Genomic DNA, 22,554 nt, shown 5'->3' with positions numbered 1-22,554 from the left:
TTAACCATACCAAAGAGGGTCCTTGACTCTAAAAATTTTCTGAAGAGCATGTTTCATGTCCTTATTCCTCAGGCTGTAGATGCAGGGGTTCAGCATAGGGGTGACCACCATGTACATTACAGAAGCAATTATGTCCTTGTCTTGGGAGTTGCCTGATGAAGAGAAAAAGTAAACACCTGCAATTGTACCATAGTATAAACACACCACAAAGAGATGGGAGCCACATGTAGACAAGGCTTTGGAGATTCTTTTGAAGGAAGGGACCTTCAGAACGATACCTGCCATATGGATATATGAGCCCAAGATACCAGTCAATGGTAGAATGAGGATCAATCCTCCTTCAGTGAGGATAAGCAGCTCATTGAAAGAGGTGTCTGAGCAGGAAGACTTGAGCACAGCAGCAAGATCACAAAAGAAGTGTGGGATGACAGTCCCTGCACAGAAGGACAACTGGTCCACGAGGAGGGTGTGCAAAAGAGCTTGGATGCAAGAGAAGAACCAGGATCCAGCCACTAGGATGATACACAGCTCCTCCCTCATGGTGGTGGTGTAGTGGAGAGGGTGACAGATGGCCACATACCTGTCATATGCCATCACTGTGAGAAGAAAGTTGTCAAGGCAACCAAAAAATACAAAGAAATACACCTGTGAAATGCACCCCATATAGGGGATGGATTGTTGCTGAGTCTGCATGTTCATGAGCATCTTTGGAACTGTGACAGATGAAAGGGAAATGTCAGAGAAGGCCAAGTGGCTGAGGAAGAAGTACATGGGGGTGTGAAGGCGAGAGTCCAGCCTGATGAGCAGGATAACGAGCAGGTTCCCCAGCACTGTAGTCAGGTACATGCCCAGGAACAGGGTGAAGAACATGCCCTGCTGCTCTGGCCGGATGGGGAGCCCCAGGAGAAGGAACTCACTGCTCTGGTTCTCAGGCCTCATGCTGTGCTTTTACGTGCTGGGGATAAAGGAGGATTGGAAATATCAGGAAGAATGATAGGGACACATTCCATACTGTAATATTCTGAGAAGACAATGCATTTTAAACTACATTCCTATTAATTTCTCACACCTGTGGATGCATGCATCTGTACTCTGTCCCAGTCTGGCTCTAGGAAAACATTATAACCAAAAGCAGCCAAGAAGACCTCATTGCACAGAAACAAGAGAGCATTCACTGTTTATTTGACCATTATTTACTGAATGTTGAGATTGAACCTGGCCCTCTGCTAAGTACTGAGAATGTAGTGGTGGACAAGAAAAGCAAGGTCCCATATACTGGGATAATTTATGACACCGAGACAGAGCCAAACGAAAACAGTTCACTGTGGCAGAAGTAGTAGATGGTCCTTGGCAAACTAGATTCAGTTGTTTCTGCCTTAAAGTGACATGCGATGCCATCACTGAGGTGGCCTTGTTGGAGTGTTGTCACATTCCTCCTGTGGACCTGGCTGGATCACACTCATCTACAGCTGTAAGCTCACCAGCACTCTAGAAATGGGGGGTCATTCAAACCCCACCTGAATGCCAGAACAACTCCTAAACCAGAATACCTCTCAAACAATCTTCCATAATAATGGTGAACATTTGGGGGGTTATACTAGGTACCAGGCACTATGCTTAAAGGCTTTACTTATGTTTCCTAATTAAATACACACATCAGCCTTCCATTATCAGATAAAATCTTTGCTGTTTCACTAAAAATTAGGGTAATTTTCTCATTTAAGCCATTAAGAAATTGTTCCATAGGCAACAAGTTGCTGTTAGAAATAGGATACATGTATGTCCATATATACATAAGGGGATACACACACACACACACACACACACACACACACACAGATGGGAGTGTTTGTATACATATATATTCCATCTATCTCTACATTCCATCTATGCATATACATATACTCAGATGGAATATATGTAGACATACATATGGGAATATATATATACACACACACACACACACATGCACACACATGCACACACATACACATATATATGAGATATACAGTCAACCCTTAAATAACATGAGGGTTGGGGTGCTGACTCCCATGCACAGTCATATAACTTTTGACTCCCCCCAAACTTAATTACTAATAGATAGCCTACTCTTGACCAGAAGCCTTACCAATAACAAATAGTTGATTAACACACACTTTGTATGTGTATTATATACTGTATTCTTACAATAAAGCAAGCTAGAGAAAAGAAAATGTTATTAAGAAAATCATAAGGGGGGCGCCTGGGTGGCGCAGTCAGTTAAGCGTCCGACTTCAGCCAGGTCACGATCTCGCGGTCCGTGAGTTCGAGCCCCGCGTCGGGCTCTGGGCTGATGGCTCAGAGCCTGGAGCCTGTTTCCGATTCTGTGTCTCCCTCTCTCTCTGCCCCTCCCCCGTTCATGCTCTGTCTCTCTCTGTCCCAAAAATAAATAAACGTTGAAAAAAAAAATTAAAAAAAAAAAAAAGAAAATCATAAGGAAGAGAAAGCACATTTATAGTATGGTACTGTATTTATCAAAAAAATCCATGTGTAAGTGAACTTGTGCAGTTCAAACCCATGCTGTTTAAAGGTCAACTGTATGTGTGTGTGTGTGTGTGTGTATACATATATATACATATATGTGTGTGTGTGTATATATGTATATATATATATGTATACACCCCATATGTATGGATATATATATGAATACAGTACATATATATATCCCTATAAATAAATATATATATTGAACTATTGTCCTACTTCTTTAATTGCCATTTTCTATGGATCAAATATTGGTTACCTCATATAGTTCAACTTAATATTGTGTGATCATCACTTATGCTTTTAACATGGAAATCTCTCTTTTCGCTGGTTGTGAGTGCCAGAGACAGTATGTTATTTTAGGGTTGCCCAAAATTTTCTTGGTGCTTGTCTGGATAATCTCTGTCATTTATATTTATATATTTTCCAGTTGACAAAAGGCTCTCACATACATTAACTTCTATTCAAGCCATAAATACTTACAGAGGGCCTGTAAGCCTCCATTTTCTAGATATGTAAACCGAGGCCAAATAGTTGAATGACTCTCCTAAGGTCTCGCCGCCATTTGGTGAGACTCTGTGCTCTAACTTCACTCAGCAACATGCCTAACATTCCTTTGCCTGGGACATTAAGTGAATGTGCAAGGGTTACAAAACTCTGAGCTACTGACTCACACAGGTATATGAAAATGATAACAGACCCTTTTTAGGAAATAGTCACTTAGAGCAGTGGTTATGTCCATGAGAAGGAGGTCACTTAAGGAACTAATTGAAGTCATGAGTGCAAATCAGAAGTCTCCAAACACACATACAAACACCACACACACACACACACACACACAGATACACAGACACACGCACTGCTGATTTGAAGATTTCAGTCACCTGTGTCTGAGTCCCATTGTAAGAGAAAGATAGCCAGTATGTGGTTTATTTCATAAATACTAATATACATACAAGTCATGAATAACACACAAGGCAGGATGTACATAATATGCAATTATGTATCACCCACAAATACATTCACAATGCACCATTAACATACAAGCATATCATACCTGGTAAAATACACAACTCACATATACATAACTCATCACTATGCATACACATCACCAAAAACACACAAGGCCATACACAATTTCGAAATCTCACAAGAAACATGCACCAACAACACATGCACACTTAGTCACTCTCTACCAGCAGCATGCCCACTCCCATCACTGAAGTGATGGCCCCTTCCCAGTGAAGGCAGTCAGTCATCATGGGGAAATTAAGCCTATTCAGTGACAGGCATCATCATTAAACCACCACCAACAACCCATACACATGGCAACATACACATGGTAACAGACACACAGACAAAGGAAACAATACACATTCCTGCTCTCACATACAAGTTGTCACTCACAAACATCTTGCATGCACTCTAGCACATGCTGCTGAGGACAGATTTGGGCCCCTTCTAACTTTGGTTCCTTGAAGAGGTTGGATATCCTTTTCCCCAGCAGTGGAGACAACAGTCTTACTCCTAATGCTGAGTTCTCATCACTCAGTTGTGATGCCCATCACCCCATTGGGAGAATGCCACTGTCATGACAATAGAGGCAAATATTGAAGATCGCAGATATGAATCAGAAGTCCCTAATCACATGTTGGAGGCTGATAACTTATGCACTAAAACACAGCCCAGATTGGGTCTAACTAACTGAAGAAAAGAATCAGGCTGTGAATCAGTTATGTAGTGCACACACAGCCAACTACCAAACAACAGGTATACAAGCATATACAATGCATGTAGACACACACACACACACACACACACACACACACACAGTCATGAACACAGAGATGCTCATACACAAACCCACAAGTATATAGGCAGATCCATCGCCACGTGCAGATTTCCAGCTCCTTCTGACCTGTGCTCGTCATCCGTGAGTTCAGACACTTCTTCCAGACTGTTGCCAAATTCTCAGCTTCTCTTCATAGTAAAGGAGGAGCCACTGTGGGTTAACTGGCCAATTTCTTCCTGCCATATGGAGAACATCATGTCCAAGAGCCAGAGGGGACTGGAGTCACAAGGGACAGTGTCTCTAATGCCAGGGATGTCTTGGACTTGTTTCTTCTTGGGCACAGTTCCAAGCTCAAATATTTTTGGGGCTTGGTTCCAGCTGGGATTCAACTTTTTAAAATTTATTTTTAAAAATGACTTCATGCTTAGAAAAAAGTTGTAAAGATGATAGAATAAATTCTCTTACGCCCTTCACCCATACTCTTTTACAAAAGCTAACATTTCACCATGTTTGTGTGTGCATATGCGTGTGTGCATGTGTGTGTATGTGTGTGTGTATTGAAGATTCTAACTATAGATCTTTCATAAGCCTACGACAGTGCATATTATCAGGAGGTACATGCTTTGGTTCAGAAGTCAGGGCTGATGACACTTCACATAGGAAGAGAATTTAAAAGAAAGAATGAGGCACAAAGGATTCTTGAGGAATCTGGGTGGGTACAAGCTACAAGTTGGCTTGGACAAAGCAGAGAGAATGGGTTTGGGAATTTGTAATGGTAAAGGGGTGGGAGTGGAGAAAAGTTTCTGCTGGAGAAACAGACTATGTATTGTGCTATCTGAGAAATTTTGCCTGTATTATTTGTCAGCATGCAATAATAAGTGCCCTTATGGGAAAAAATGTCCTCTTGGCTGGTCATTAGATAATCTAAGGCTAGGCAACTATTAGCAACCATTGTTGCCAGGGATCATTGTCTTTCATTCAGGGCTCCCAGGGCTGTGGCAGTTTGAATCATATATATGGATATTATTTTAGACATTTCCTGACTGGCATAATTCTTTCATTATGTTGCATAATATGGTGGCCTCCAAGGCAGCACCAGTGACCTCCATTGTGGTCAGCAGAATGAGGGCAGTTGACAAGAATATAACATACTTGGTGGTGAGAATAAAATTGGTGGGTTTTGTTTTGGAGTATGAGTCCAAAATGCAGACAGTACAAGTCAAATTATGAAGAGAGGCCTGGGTTAGAGAGGAAGAAATTAGTGCAGGAGTAAGAGATAGTGGAGAAGAAGAGCATATCCCTCATGGACTAGAAGCTTAGACTGAGAATTTGGCATGGGCAATGAAGAACTACTAAATTTCCAGTAAGCATTTTAATCAAGACATAATATGGGGCTATTCTGGATAGTTGGAGTTAGTATTTTAAAGGAAAGACCAGGAGAAAAACAAGGTTTAGGTTCAGAGATGTGGACCATCAGATATATAGGGGCTGGGTTGTGTTATTGTGAAGGTTTCTTTAAGATCATTTTGATAGGCTACAACATGGCCAGGCAGTTGAGAGGGTGCCTTATGGCATACCCAACAATTCATATCCTTTAAAATATGGCTATTTGCTCAGTAAGGTTTACATAACAATTATTTTATAATGCATCCTTCAGTGCTGGTTGTATATCAGAGATGGGGGCTAGAAGTGCAGACATCTGAGGAAGGAGCAGAAAATGCAAGGATGGAAGGGGAAGGGAGTAGCTTGTGATGGTTGGGGTTGAACTGGGAAAGAAAGGATATGAAAAGCAGGAGAGTGTTTAGAAGGTGAAGGGAACATTGGATAGGAGATTTACAAGGGACATGAGAACTGGATGAGTCCAGTGGGTAGATCAAGGTCACCATCACAGGTAAGCCCAGCTGTATGTCTGATGCCATCATCAGGAATGAGTCCACTTGTGGGTCTGATGTCATCTGATGGTCCTTCAGGCTGTCATGGTGTTGGTTGAGGGTGAGGTCATGGATATCACTGGGTTTACAATAATCTTGGGCTGACGTTAGAACTTCAAGGCATAAAACCTTGTTGGTTGGGGATTCACAGAAATGTATAAACATAGTTGAAAGATGAGGGACTCAATGATCCAGAAAAGATGCTACTGTATTGGCATCATTTGGAGATAAAATAACTCCAGAGAGACTTGTTGCATGCATCCTTAAATTAGGCATCCATTGCCCTTTCAATAATGGCCTGGCATGTATTTTGAGAAACGAGATCTGGGCATAGGTAAGAAGCCTTCAGGACCACTTTTTGTCATTATTTGTGCCACAGGACACGTTGTTGCCACCGAGGCATGGAAAGTAGCAGTGGCAGTGGTATATAAGGATCTGGTGAGATATCCTGACTGTTCTTGGGAATGCAGACCTCATACACCATACAATGGCTGTTGTTTCTCTCTCTCTCTCTCTCTCTCTCTCTCTCTCTCTCTCTCTCTTTCTCTCCCTGTCTTTAAAAATGATGGCTCATTCATGAGCAACCACCCAATGGGCTTGTATCTAGAATTACCTGAGTTATTTGATCTTCCCTTTCTGTCTGATCATGTCATTTGAAATGTTAGATTAATTGTTTTATTTTCACTCCGCTTTGCTTTGTTCATTCCTGCTTATTTATTTGAGAAATTGAAAGATAACACAGTAAAAACCATACAAATAGGTGTGCTCATCTTCTCAACTTTCCCACCTCATTCCCACCCACCCATTGTAGGTAACCAAATTCATTAGTTTGTTATTTTTAGTCAAAATTTTATTGTGGAATAATCTTAGATACCAGAAAAGTTACAGAAGTAGTACAGAGACTTCCTATGTGCTTTTCCCAGCTTCTCCTGTTGTTAATATCTTACACATCCATGGTACATCAGCACAACTAAGACATTAACATTGATAAATTTACCAGTTTTTCCATTAATGCCCTTTTTTTGTTCTAGGATCCAATTCAGGATAGCACATTGAATTTAGATGCATCATCTTTTTTTTGAAATTTATTTGTTTAATTTACATCCAAGTTAGTCAGATATGGTACAACAATGATTTCAGGAGTAGATTCCTTAATGCCCCTTGTAGACCATCCCCCTCCCAGAACCCCTCCAGAAACGCTGTTTTTTCTCTATATTTAAGAGTCTTTTATGTCTTGTCCCCCTCCCTGTTTTTATATTATTTTTGCTTCCCTTCCCTTATGTTCATCTGTTTTGTATCTTCAATTCCTCATATAAGTGAAGTCATGTGATATTTGTCATATTCATGTATCAGTTCTAACAGTTTTTTGGTGGAATCTTTTGGGTTTTCCATATAGAGTATCATGTCATCTGTGAAGAGTGAAAGTTTGACTTCCTCCTGGCTGATTTGGATGCCTTTTATTTCTTTGTGTTGTCTGATTGCTGAGGACTTCCGATACTATGTTGAGTAGCAGTGGTGACAGTGGACATCCCTGTCATGTTGCTGACCTTAGGGGGAAAGCTCTCAGTTTTTCCCCATTGAGAATGATATTAGCAGTGGGTCTTTCATATATGCTTTTATGATCTTGAGATATGATCCTTCTATCCCTACCTTCTTGAGGGTTCTATCAAGAAAGATGCTGTATTTTGTCAAATGCTTTCTCTGCGTCTATTGAGAGGATCATGTGGTTCTTGTCCTTTCTTTTACTGATGTGATGAAATCACATGGATTGTTTTGTGGATATTGAACCAGCCCTGCATCCCAGATATAAATCCCACTTGGTCGTGGTGAATAATTTTTTTAATGTATTGTTGGATCCGGTTGGCTAGTATCTTGTTGAGGATTTTTGCATCCATGTTCATCAGGGAAATTGGTTTACAGTTCTCCTTTTAAGTGGGGTCTTTGTCTGGTTTTGGAATCAAGATAACATTGGCTTCATAGAAAGAGTTTGGAAGTTTTCCTTCCATATGTATATTTTGGAACAGCTTCAAAAGAATATGTGTTAACTCTTCCTTTAAATGTGTAGTAGAATTTCCCTGTAAAGTTATCTGCCCCTGGACTTTTGTTTTTTGGGGAGATTTCTGATTACTAATTTGATTTCTTTACTGGTTATGGGTCTGTTCAAATTTTCTATTTCTTCCTGTTTCAGTTTTGGCAGTGTATATGTTTCTAGGAATTTGTCCATTTCTCCCAGATTGCCCATTTTATTGGAATATAACTGCTCATAATATTCTCTTATTATTGTTTGTATTTCTGCAGTGTTGGTTGTGATCTCTCCTCTTTCATTCTTGATTTTATTTATTTGGGTCCTTTGCTTTTTCTTGTTGATCAAACTGGGTAGGTGTTTATCAATTTTGTTAATTTTTTCAGAGAACCAGCTCCTAGTTTCGTTGACCTATTCTGTTTTTTTGTTTGGTTTGGTTTGGTTTGGTTTTGATAGCATTGATTTATGCTCTAATTGTTATTATTTTCTGTCTTCTGCTGGTTTGGGATTTTATTTGCTGTTCTTTTTCCAGCTCTTTGAGGTATAATGTTATGTTGTGTATCTGAGACCTTTCTTCCTTCTTTAGGAAGGCCTGGATTGCTATATGCTTCCCTCTTATGACTGCCTTTGCTGTGTCCTAGAGGTTTAGACCCATCGTCTTTTAAATACTTTCTATATTTGAAGAAATGCCCACATCTGCTAGAATCAGCTTCTCTGATTTGTAACTAAAAGCATGATGGACAAGGAAAGAGTAGGAAGGTTAGGAGAGGTTCCTCAGTCATCATTGAGTCAAGAGATTAGGGAACCTACTGAAAAGAATGGGGTGGGGAGTCAATTTCAAACTCATTTATTTCTGATTTATTATTCTTGTAGTTCTTTATGTTCAAATGAGCAGATATGTATGTACATTTTATTATTTCCTCTTCATTTTATTTTACTTATAGCTGAAATATACACATAAAATGGTTACCATTTTTATTATTTTAAAGTATACCATTTAGTGATGTTATGTACATTCATTATGTTGTGCAGCCATCATGACTGTCTGGTTCCAGAACTTTTTCATCCCCCCAAACAGAAACCATGTGCTCATTAAGAAGTCATTCCCCATTCCCTCCTCTCCACAGTCTATGACAACCATTAATCTTCTTCCATCACCATAGATTTGCTTATTCAGGATATTTAATATAAGCAGAATCATACAATATGTGGCCTTCTGTGTCTGCCTTCTTTCACCAGGCATGATATTTTCAAGGTTCATCTATGTTGTATAGCATGAATCAGTACTTCATTCCCTTATGTGGCCATATAATATTCCACTGTACATATATACTACATTTTGTTTATCCATTTATCTGTTGGTGGACATTGAGATTATTTCCACAGTATGACCACTGTTAATGGAGTTGCTACATTTTTGTACAAATATTTGTTCTATTATCTGTTTTAAATTATTTTGGATATATACCTAGAAGTGGAACTGATAGATCATATGGTAATTCTCTGTTTAAGTCATTGAGAAAGAACCAAACTATTTTCCGCAGTGACCACTCCAGTTGCATCCCACCAGCAATATACGAGGGTCCCAGTTTCTCCACGTCCCTTTCAACAGTTGTCACCTTCCATTAAAAAAAAATTATGGCCATCCTAGTGGTTATGAAATGATGATTTTGATTTGTATTTTCATAGTGGTTTCTGATCTGCGTTTTTCTAAACACTAATGATGTTGAGCATCTTTTCATGTGTTAATTGGCCATTTGAATGTCTTCTTTGCAAAATATCTATTCAAGTCTTTTGGCCATTTTTTAATTGGGGTAGTTTGTCTTGTAGTTCTGTCAAATTTTGCTTGGCTACTGTTTGTATGGAATATCTATTTCCATTCTTTTATTTTCCCTTGTGCCATTGGATTTAAAGTTAGTTTCATAGACAGTATACAGATGGATCATGCTTTATTTTAAGTCTAAGTTGCCAACCTCTACCTTTTAATTCAAGATTGTAATCCATTTACACTTATGATAGTTACTGGTAAGGAAGAACTCACTTCTACCATTTTACAGTTTGGTTTGTATATGCTTTATATATTTTTTTATTCCTAAAATTTCCATTACTGCCTTTCTTTGTGTTTAATTTTTTTAGTGTTATCTTTTTGATTTTCCTTTAATTTTCTTCTGTATATATCATTCATTTTCTCACTAGTTACCTTGAAGATTACAATTATCATCTTAAACTCAATCTAGTTTGAATTGGTATCAATAGCATACAAAAATTCTGGTCTTATATATCTTTATCCCTCCCCCTTTATATTGTTATCTTCACAAATGACATCTTTATACATCATGTGCCCATTGACATAGATTTATAGTTATTGTTGTATGAATCTGTTTTTTAATCATAGAAAACTAAAAGAAGAGTTGAAAAAAAGTTCAAGAATACTTGCTTTTATATTTACCTATGTAGTTGCGTTTACCAGTGGCCTTTATGTCTTTATATGGTGGTGAGTTGCCATCTAGGATCTTTCTTTCTTTTTTCCTTTCTTCTTCCCCCTTCCTCCCTTTCTCCTCTCCTTCCTTCCTTCTGATCTGCCTTTTCCTAATGACTAATGAGCATCTTTTCCTGTGTTAATTGGCCATTTGGATGTTTTCTTTGGAAAATATCTCTTCCTTTCTTCTTTCCTTCCTTCCTTCCTCTTTCTTTTTCTTTCTTTCTTTCTTTCATTCATTCATTCGTTCATCCATCATTCTATCTTTCTATCTTTCTTTTCTAAATACTCTTTATTTTTTGGGGATTATTTTATTTTATTTTTTGAGTTATTTAAAATTTTATTTTCATTTTGCTTTTATTTAAATTCCAAATAGTAAAGATATAATGTAATATTAGCTTCAGTTGTACAGTTTAGTGATTCAACACTTCCATACAAAACCTAGTACTTGTCACCTATTTAAACCATCCCTTCCCCACCTTTCCCCCCATGATCATTTGTTTTGTGTCTTAAGTTCCACATATGAGTGAAATCATATGATGTTTTTCTTGATCATTTTATTTCAGCCTGGAGGACTCCTTTTAGCATTTCTTATAGGGAAGTTCTATCTGAACAAATTCCCTATTTTTTTATTTGAAAATATTTAAATTTCTCCTTCACTTTTTTTTGCCAGATATAGAAGTCTTGGTTGATAATTTTTTTCTTTCAGCACTTTAGATGTATTATCTCAGTGCTTTCTGGTCTCCGTGGTTTCTGATGAGAAATCAACTGCTAATTTTATCAAGGATTGATTTTACATACTGGTTAGCTTCTCTCTTTCCACTTTTAAGATTTTCTCTTTGTCTTTGTATTTCAACAGTTTGATTATAATGTGTCTCAATGTGGCTTTCTCTGAGTTTATCCAACTGAAGATTATTGAACTTCTTAGATGTGTAGATTTATGACTTTTATCATATCTGGGATGTTTTTGAACTTTATTTCTTGAAATATTCTTTATTCCTTTTTCTCTGTCTTCTGTCCTTGAACTCCCAATATTCATATGTCAGCATGCCTGCTGGTGTCTTATAGGTCTTTTAGGGTCTACTTATTTATTTTTCACTCTTTTCTCTTTCTGATCCTCAGACTGGATGATTTCATGTGATCTATCTTCAAGTTTGCTGATTCTTTCTTCTGCTTGCTTTACTCTGATCTTGAACCCCTCTCATAAATTGATCCCTTTGATTCCTGTGCTTTCCAGCTTTATCATTTCTGTTTGGTTTCTTTTTAAACTTTCATCATTCTTTTTTTTTTTTTTAACGTTTATTTTTGGGACAGAGAGAGACAGAGCATGAACGGGGGAGGGGCAGAGAGAGAGGGAGACACAGAATTGGAAACAGGCTCCAGGCTCTGAGCCATCAGCCCAGAGCCCGACTCGGGGCTCAAACTCACGGACCGCGAGATCGTGACCTGGCTGAAGTCGGACGCTTAACCGACTGCGCCACCCAGGTGCCCCATAAACTTTCATCATTCTTTAGACATTCTCTATTTGTTGAGATATTGCTTCCCACATCCCTTTAAGCTCTTTGAGTATATTTCTTTAAAGGCAGTTGATTTAAAATCTTTGTCTAGAAACTCCAAAGTCTGCACTTAACTGAGGGACAGTTTCTGTTCATTTCTTTCTTCCCTTGAATCAGCAATACATCTTTGTTTCTTTACATGCCTGAACCTTTTTGCTAAAAACCGGATATTTTGAATATTGTGTTATTGTAACTCTGGAAATCAAAATTTCCTCTTTCTCTGGGATTTGTCATTGTTATTTTCTGTGGGTATATGTGCATGAAGAATAGGGATCCACACATATCCCTGGGGACAACGCTTATCACATGCAAAACCATCTATGTGCTGTGCATTCCCTCTTCCCACACTCCTTGGTGAGTGTTGGCCTAGGGAGATGAAGCATGAAGGTAGAGCAATTACTTCATATTTGTCCCTGGGGATCAGCCTGGAAAATCCTACTCCTGGGACCCAGAACCTAGAAATACTTCTGTGACAGCGTGCACAAGGCTCATCCCACCTCCACTGCTGTAGTCTAGGTTGCTGCTCTCTGGCTGGCCCAACATACCCAACAGCCCTGGGGCCTCTGATTTATCATTTGCTATGGCTAGGAAGAGCCTGCATGCCTAAATCAAGGTCCTGTGACACCAAAAGGGAGAACACAGGTGCAGGGAATTTTATCTCTGATGGTGAATTCTGTCTGAGCTAGATAAATGAGGTGAGTGCTCCAAAAAAAAAGGCAGTTATGTTTTTCCCTCTGAGATCCACAAAAGATCCCAGGTGGAGCCCCTGCCTCCTGTTTCTGCCAGTCCTGAGATGGGCAGTAGAAACTACACCCTTAGAGAGAGTCCCCTATGTCTGCCTCCTGCAGAGGAAGAGTTTAAGTAAAGGTAGCCTTGATTCAGGGTGTTTAAGGGCACCAAAAATGGCTTCAGGCCCCCCATGCTGTATTTACTACCTTCTTTGTGATATTATGCAAGTGACTTAATTTCACTGAATTTCAAAAACTCATTTGTGAAGTATATGTAATAAAATGTATGGGTTTTCAATTAGATGCCACATTGTGTAGTGCTTACAGTTCAAAATGTCAGCTCTTACTGCTTGCAAATTAGATGGGCTTAGGACATGGAAGCTGGGGTATTTGGATCTTAGTGAACATGTAGCATTGACGGAAGTATCCTGAAACTCATCTTTCCACCTTTCTTTTGCATTTTAATCTCTCTGCCTGCTTGCCTCCTTTCTTGGGTGGATTGAGGAGTAAGGAATGATGTGCAGACCTTGGAGGGAAGGTCCAGGAACTTGGAGTAAAGACATATGTGAATTGGGTGAGGGTGTTTCTTTTAGAGAAGGATAGAAGCACCAACTTTTTTTTTTTTTTTAACACTTTTTGACTTGTCTCTTCTCTTCCTCCAGGAAGAGTAGTGGCATGGACAGAATCAACCAGTCCAGTGTCACTGAGTTTCTTCTGTTGGGTCTTTCCGAGAGGCCAGAGCAGCAGCCTCTCCTATTTGGCATCTTCATGGGCATGTACCTGGTCACTGTCATGGGAAACCTTCTCATCATCCTGGCCATTGGCTTTGACTCACACCTCCACACCCCCATGTATTTCTTCCTGGCCAACCTCTCTTTTGCTGATGCCTGCTTTTCTTCCACTACAGTCCCCAAGATGTTGGTGAACATCCAGACACATAGTCACACCATACCGTATGAAGGGTGTTTGGCCCAGATGCATTTCTTCATGATGTTTGGAGCACTGGATGACTTCCTCTTGGGGGTGATGGCCTATGACCGCTATGTGGCCATCTGCAGGCCTCTTCACTACTCCAAGCTCATGAGTCCTCTTGTCTGTGTGGTCCTTCTGGCAGCATGCTGGGTTCTCACCAACCTTGCTGCCCTCCTACATACCTTGCTTATGGCTAGACTTTCTTTCTGTGCAGGCAACAGCATCCATCACTTCTTCTGTGATGTGGTCCCTCTGCTGCAGCTGTCATGCTCAGACACCAGCACCAACCAGGTAGCCCTGTTCACTGTGGGCTCCGTGATACTCAGTGGTCCTCTCTCCCTGATCATTTTGTCATATGCATACATCATGTCCACCATCCTTGGAGTCTCATCTGCCCCTGGCAGGCAGAAGGCCTTCTCCACTTGTGGCTCCCATCTCACCATTGTCTTCTTGTTTTATGGCACAGCTATTGGTGTCTATCTGTTTCCCCCTTCATCACACTCTGGGGTTAAGGACAGGATTGCAGCTGTATTTTACACTGTTGTGACTCCTATGTTAAACCCCTTCATATACAGTCTCAGGAACAATGATATGAAGACTGCACTCAGTAAGATTTTTGGAATTCATACATTCTCTTCTCAGGGAATTTGACCCTATATCCATATTTTGAAGTTACGCCCTGGAGAACCCATGTGTTTATGAAGCAATATCATCCCTTATCATATTTGCTTAAGTTTTAAAAAAATGACCCAGAATCATTCTCTTAAGCTTTAGATCTAGCAATGTATGTGGTTGGTGTATTTCATAAAGAACTTGTCCTGTCCTATAAATGTGAATATTTCCCTGGTGTTTGTGTAGGGTGATGCTAAGCCACACAGGGGCAAGGTCAATTAGAACTTCTTTTGTTTGCTGTCATTCTAAGGTGTGAATCTTTTTTTAACCTACAATTCAACCAAATTCATTAATCTCCCATTTGCCAAATACTGTGTCAGGGAGAGGAGGTACTGATTCCATGCCTTTATGGAATTCATCTTAGAGAATTCCATATGGTATGTAGTTGCACATATATGCAATTAACTGTAACACAGGTCCAGTCATCATGATTTCTCCATAAAGCTTAATATCTATTTTATTCCATGTTCTTAACTCTCTAAATGTATTATGCCATTTAGTTCTCCAATTGTAATGATCTTGGGTTAAATACTATAATTATCACCTTTTACAGATTGAGACTATAGTAAATGGGGAAAGAAGGATTGAAATTTATTTCTAGTCTGACTCTGGAGTCCAAACTGTTGCATGCTTTCGTATCCTGATTTCAATGCTAATGGTTGTGGCAAGAAACATGGTCACATTAAGCTAGAATGTATATGTTGATACCTACCATGTGCCAGGTACTGTGCTATGCACTATTGGTAAAATGTAAAAATAAATAAGATATTGTCCATATTGTCTATACATGGTAGAGTCATGTGTTCAAGTTAGTGTTAATCAAATCAGATGGTGATAGCTGCCATGACAAATGTTGGACCACAGAAGGAAGAAAAATAATCTGCACAACGGTGGTCAGGTAGTTTTACCCATCATATGACATTTTATTGAGCCTTAATGTGTGAGCTCACTTGAACTGGTGGAGAAAGGAAAGTGAAGATTCTACAGGGACAGGCTATTTAGAATAGAGGTCATGCAAGTTGTTGGAACCAAGCCAGCCCAACCTTGGTAATGTTTCGTAGTGGTCTCTCTAAATATGGGTCTTGACTTTTCTTTCCCAGTTCTGTTTCCATAACATCTCTTGCTCACTTCTACTCTTTGTAGCTTTCTGTCATTGTCAGTGCTTTTGAATTCTAGCTGCAAATTAGTATTTCCTGGAGCTTTAGAACTCTCTAGAGAAGGGACCCTCATATTTTTTATAAAAACAAAACAACACGACACAAAACAAAACAAAACAAAACAGGTGATCCTAGTGCAACCGAATTTGCGAATACCATTGTGGAACATCCTTCATGGCAGCAAAAGGACAGATAAAATAAGGTATAAAAATACTTAGTTCATTATTTACCCTATCAAGGTAAAAATCATTGAGGTATCGAGCATATTGACAGCAGCAAGAAGTTCCTGAATACTTATCCCTGGTTGAATCCTTGTATACCTTATTCATTTTTTTTATTCTTTGCTGTAATTTGCTACCTTTCCATAAAAGTCCTTCTGGACCTGCTACATACTATGTATAGTTCTATCTCTGAATAATGTTTAGTTTACTTTGACACATGATTTTCAATTATACTAACAATATTATCAGAGTAAGGGATTCATCACTTCCAAAGAGTCTGTTTATATTCTTATCTTTGGCTTCTGCTCTTGTGCAAAAATGATAAGCAAGTGGATGCTGTGCCCACTGGATTTTTCCTTGCCTCCCTTCCTTAGAGTCACTCCTGGGTGGGGTTGTCTATGACAGTGTACATTCCAGGCAGTATACATCCATCCATTTTCAGCTCATTACAATGTATTATGATTTTGTCCATGAACCAGGTTCAAGTGTTTTCCACCCCAGTGACTAATGATGTGTGTGGAGTGAAAAGAGACTGAAAAAAAGGTGGAGAACATGGGGATCTGTGCTGACCATCTCTGTTTGCTTGTGCTTTCTGGACCTGCTTGCCCCTAATCCCAAATAGAGCATTTCCCATGTATGATGGCTTGCTGCTGGACCCTTGCACCCTGTCTTAAGTCTTAAAACTGGGTGAGGGAATATGATTCTTTATTGTGAAAGCTACCATCAGTGTCTACATAGTTTTATTTATTTATTTATTTATTTATTTATTTATTTACTTACTTATTTATTTATTTATAATTTAAGCAATACCCTCTTTGGCTTCCCCTCTACTTCAGCCCTAAAAACAGAGCCATTTATTAGCTACTTCAACAAATCCCTATAGGAGATCTGGCCTTGCCATGGATTTTGATATTTGGTATTTTCATTCATATTACTTCTTATGGTTAAGTGCTGCCACCTGGACCTGTTGATACCAGGGAGCCAAGCTCCATGTTAGCATTTTCTATTCATTCTGTTCCAAGAGAAAGAGCCCCCAATCAACTTCTCAGTGATTCTGTTGTCCTCCTCACTAGTGTGTTCTTTCTTGCTTTAGTGAAAGGAGTATCTCCTGTCCTGTCTTGGGCACATAGTTGCGTGGTGTGTTCTCTGGTCTTATAAATACATTCTAACATGGCCATATCTTTGAGATTCGGACCTCTCCCTCAGTACTTTAACAAGGTGTACTAGCATCTACATTCCATTTGCTGTAAGTGCCATCATGTCCAAGCCTATCAATGATCCCAACAGCCTGTGAGAACTTGTTCCAGGTGTTCCTGTCTCCTGGGTCATAGGAGAGTCCTCATGCATTGTGCACTTTGACCCCACCCAGGAAAATGTTTCATAACTTTCTTGTCCAGCCATTTGTATTCCTCCACTTATGAGTGGTATGTGTTGCTAAATCCTACTCCCCTTTTGATGAATCAAGTAAATGCTCCTGTAACCGGGACTGTTATTTCATGTTGGGGCTGTGCTGAAATCTGTTCCAAGTTATTAGTCTAGAGAAAATGAGAGAGGCAGACATTCTAAAGAAAGCAACTTCCATCTTGTATATCATCTTCTTCAAGCAGAGCTTTATCAATTACCAAGTGCTGCGTAACAAAGGCTCCCCAGACTTAGTGTTTAGAGCAACAACCATTTACTTTGTTTACATTTCTTTGGGTTAACACTTCAGATTTGGCTCAGCTGGGTAATACTTTTAGTGGTTTTGGGTAGGTTCACTAATGTGTCTGTAGTCAGCAGCCCATCAAGTGGGTGAGGCAACTTCAGGAGATTGGCAGCTAGTCGTAGTGAGTGAATTTCTGGTACAGGAAAAATAGCCTCCAGCTTTAAAAAGATATTGGAGATATGTCTCAGTAATAAGGCTATCTCATGGCTCTGGACCACCTTCTCCTTAAATGAGGTATGCTCCTGCAATTCTCTGCTACTACCCATGCATTCTAGTGATGCCAACTAGGGTTACAATACCAGCAGCAAATCCCTGACTTTTCCTGCTACCTGAAGTCTAGCCAGATATTGATGTCACCATCCTTCTTGCCTTCTAGTGTTTGAAGATCAGTTGAATCATAAGCATACACTGACCAATGAACTAATGGCCAGGGACCATTTTAGGTGGCAGTACCCAGTCTGCATACATTGTAAAGTTGACTACATCAGGAAATGATTGGACATCCCAAGATTGGGAACATTACATCCCCATCTCAACTCACCTACAGAGCTATAGCTTCTCATTTTCCTTTCTTTACACAAATTTATACCTTTCTGTATTCTGTTCCTCCTGCCTTGAAAAACTTCTCTTTTCTGTTTTGCAATGACATACCCATACTTTAAGACCCATCACAAATGTTACGTCCTCAGTGAAGTCCTCTAGATTCACCTATCCAGAGGGAGAAGAGAAAATTGCATTTGAGCTGTGTTTTAAGCAGAACTTGAAGATTGTAGCATATGTGTCAAGCACTGTGCTAAGCAGTTTACATGTGTTATCTTTTTAATTTCTCGCAACAGCCTTAGATGATAGTTACTATAGTTACTATTACTACTCACTTGTTTATGTTTGGAAACTGAGACAGAGGGGCGTTGGTAACTATCTAGAAGACATACAAGCAGTGAATAGTGGAACTGATACATAAACCAGGTATTTCCGATTCTAGTGTAAGTCTTATTTTCACTTAAAAATTATTTTAAAAATCTGAATTTGTCAGTGGGATCTCAGAATTCCAATTATGCATGGAAGAAATGGATGGAGTGCATTGAAGTTTCCAAAATTTCTCCTGTGGATTATTGAAAAATCTTTATCCCCTTGTGAGGACAAATCCTTAGCAGCATCCCTAAGGGAGATACAATAATAAAACTGATATATTTTAAAATAGATCTGAACATAGATTGTCGGCACTGTGCAGAAGAATAATGGCCCCATAAAAGAAACTCGGTGACAGCCCCACATAATGTGGTCCAAGTACCCTTCTCTCTGATCATGTGGCTTTATTCATAGATTATTTCAGAATATCTAACTAGAGACTTATGCTCCAGCAGGGGGTGTGCTCCCTTGGCGAAGTATCAGGATCTCTGAGAGTGTTCATTCTTCCATCCTAGTTTCTGATTTGCCTTGCCCCAACCTCAAGTCATTTGCTAGTATAGAGAGAAGTTGTTGATTGGAACTGTGTATGTGAATGATGTGAGGGAAGCAAGAAAAGAAAGCAAACTAGTAATTGAGAGAAATATGTGGATTTCATGTCCATTTAGCCATCATGTAACCATTAAGGTATGCATTTTGGAATCAGATATCTGGGTTCAAATTCTGGCTCTGCCATATATTAGCTGTGTAACTTCAGATAAGTAATTTAACTTAACCCCCCCCCCCCCCCCCGCACACACTGTTTTTGAGCCTTTGTTTTCTTTTCTGTATAATGCAAATATTTACCTCAAGGGAATATGTTGAATATTATTAAAAGTAATAAAAATCTAAGCATAAGACCCAGAATGAGAAAATTTACATATTTTTTCTCCTAATTCTTCCAGAAACACTGCATGATAGAGAATATATTTTAAATTATTTTTTATTTTAGTGTAGTTAACATGATAGAGAATATTTAATTACCTCCTTTTATGAGCAGGCAAACTGTGGCTCACTGAGGTTACTTAATTTGCCATAGGTTGAAAAATTAGCAAGAGGCCGATGCAGGATTTGGATAACTCTATAAGTTGATCTCCCCTGCATTCCCAGAATGACATCCTTGGCCTCATGGAGATCGCAGTGCCCTTCCGCTCAGGAGTCTCCCCAAGGCACTCTTCATGTCTTTGTTTCTCAGGCTATAGATGAATGGGTTCAGCATGGGGGTCACCACAGCATACATCACTGCTGCAACCCTGTCCTTGCTGGCTGAATCAGCAGAGGAGGGAATGAAGTACACCCCAATAGCAGACACATAGAACAAGCAAACCGCTGAGAGGTGAGAGCCACAGGTGGAGAAGGCCTTCCACTTCCCACTAGCTGATGGGACTCTCACAATAGCAGCCACAATGCGGACATAAGAGATGATAATTAGCAAGGGGATCAAGATGGTCAATGCCCCTCCCCAGTACATCAGCACACACTGGTTGGCGTAAGTATTGGAACAAGAGAGCTTCATCAGGGGGAGAAGTTCACAAAAGAAGTGGGGAATGATGTTGTCAGTGCAGAAGGATAACTGAGCCAGGAGACTGGTGTGGGTCAGAGAGTATGACTGAGTGAGGGTTAGGGACATGACCAACAGCCCAGTACAATATCTGGGAGTCATGACCAAGGTGTAGTGAAGGGGATGACAGATAGCCACAAGCCGGTCATATGCCATCACTGCCAGGAGGAAAACATCTAGACCGATGAACCATAGGAAGAAGTAGATCTGAGATAGGCATCCAGCATAGGTGATGGTATTCCTCTGGGCCTGGATGTTCACCAGCATCCTGGGGACTGTGGTAGATGCTAAACACAGATCAGTGAGGGAGAAGTTGGCCAAGAAGAAGTACATGGGTGTGTGGAGGTGTGGATCAGAGACAATGGCCAATATGATGACAGTGTTCCCCAGCACAGTGAGCAGGTACATGCTCAGGAAAATGCCAAAGACGAGAGGCTGCTGTTCCTGCTGCTCACACAGGCCCAGGAGGAGGAATTCAGAAACACTCAATGTGTGGTTTCCTGGTTTCATGTTGCTGGTGTAACTAAGGAGAAAATGGAGGATGACCCTTCAGAAACTTTTCCTGCCCTGAGATTGTCTAGGTGGAAACAAAGACATAAATAAAGATGGAATCAGAATATTAATAGACATGCAGTACCTCACTGAAATCCAAAAGAGCTCTATGAGATAGTCATGGTTGGGCCCATTTTATTGATTAAGCAATTGAGTCACCTAGAAAAAGATGGAGGTTTAAAGTTTAAATCTGGTAATTCTGACTTTAGAGTCTGTGATCAAAGCAATCCTAAAATGTGTATGGAACCCAAAAGACCATAAGTAGACAAAACAATGTCAAAAAAGAAAACCAAAGCTGGAGGCATCACAATTCCAGACTTTAAGCTGTATTACAAAGCTGTAATCATCAAAGACAGTATGGTACCGGCACACACACACACACACACACACACACACACACACACACACACACATAGATCAATGGAGTAGGACAGAGAACCCAGAATGGATCCACGAATATCTGGCCAACTAATATTTGACAAAGCAGGAAAGAGTATCCAATGGGAAAAAAAGCAGTCTTTTCAGCAGATGATGTTGGAAAAACTGGACAGTGACATGCAGAAGAATGAAATTGGACCACTTATTTACACCATACACAAAAGTTCATTCAAAATGGATGAAAGACCTAAATATGAGAGAGGAAACCATCAAAATCCTATGGGAGAAAACAGGTAGCAGCCTCTTTGATCTTGGCCACAACAACTTCTTCCTTGACATGTCTCCAGAGGCAAGGGAAAAAAAAGCAAAAATGAACTATCCTCATCAGGATAAAAAGCTTCTGCACAGTGAAGGAAAACAACAAAGCTAAAAGCAACCAACAGAATGGGAGAAGATATTTGCAAATGACATATCCGATAAAGGGTCAATACCCAAAATCTATAAAGAACTAAGAGACTCTTAAATACAGAGAACAAATTGAGGGCAGATGGATGAAGGAATGGGTCAAACGGGTGATGGATATTAAGGAGGGCACTTTTGGGAAGGTGCACTGGCTATCATATGTAAGAGATGAATCACTGGGTACTATTTCTGAAGCCAAGACTACACTGTATTTAACTAACTTGAATTTAAATTTAAAAATAATAAGAATAAAAATAAATAATAAAAATAAAAATATCATTGCTTCACTGGAAAAAAAAAAGAACTTACCAAACTCAACACTCAAAAACCAAATAATCCACTTAAGAAATGGGCAGAAGACATGAATAGACCCTTTTCCAAAGAAGACATTCAGATGGCTACCAGACACGTGAAAAGATGCTCTACATCGCTCATCATCGGGGAAATACAAATCAAAACCACAACAAGATACCACCTTGCACCTGTCAGAATGGCTAAAATTAACAACTCAGGAAAGGACAGATGTTGATGAGGATGTGGAGAAAGGGGAATCCTTTTGCACTGCTGGTGGGAATGCAAACTGGTGTGGCCACTCTAGAAAACAATATGGAGTTTCCTCAAAAAATTTAAAATAGAACTACACTACAACCCAGCAATTACACTGCCAGGAATGTATCCAAAGAATACAAAACTGCTGATTCAAAGGGGCACATGCACCCCAATGTTTGTAGCAGTGCTATCAATAATAGCCAAATTATGGGAAGAGCCCAAAATGTCCATCGACTAATGAATGGATCCAGAAGATGTGGTATGTGTATATACAATGGAATACTACTAGACGATCAAAAAGAATGAAATCTTGCCATTTGCAACAACATGGATGGAACTATAGGGTAT

General features: G+C 39.6%; 2 protein-coding genes across 2 annotated transcripts; one reads left to right on the top strand and one right to left on the bottom strand.

Moving 5' to 3' along the window:
* LOC123592736 (olfactory receptor 1J4-like) lies at positions 1–20,775 on the bottom strand. The gene is made up of 3 exons (XM_045468071.1): positions 20,279–20,775; positions 18,594–18,596; positions 1–940 (listed from the first exon to the last, which is right to left on the bottom strand). Exons 1-3 carry the CDS (start codon positions 20,773–20,775, stop codon positions 1–3), a joined length of 1,440 nt encoding a protein of 479 aa, XP_045324027.1.
* Positions 13,708–14,655, top strand: LOC123592521 (olfactory receptor 1N2-like). The gene has a single exon (XM_045467643.1). It carries the CDS (start codon positions 13,708–13,710, stop codon positions 14,653–14,655), a length of 948 nt encoding a protein of 315 aa, XP_045323599.1.
* Positions 20,776–22,554: the final 1,779 nt, after the last annotated feature.

The sequence above is a fragment of the Leopardus geoffroyi genome, chromosome D4 (assembly GCF_018350155.1).
Source record: "Leopardus geoffroyi isolate Oge1 chromosome D4, O.geoffroyi_Oge1_pat1.0, whole genome shotgun sequence".
Classification (NCBI taxonomy): Eukaryota; Metazoa; Chordata; class Mammalia; order Carnivora; family Felidae; genus Leopardus; species Leopardus geoffroyi.
This window is presented reverse-complemented; position numbering and strand designations above follow the sequence as displayed.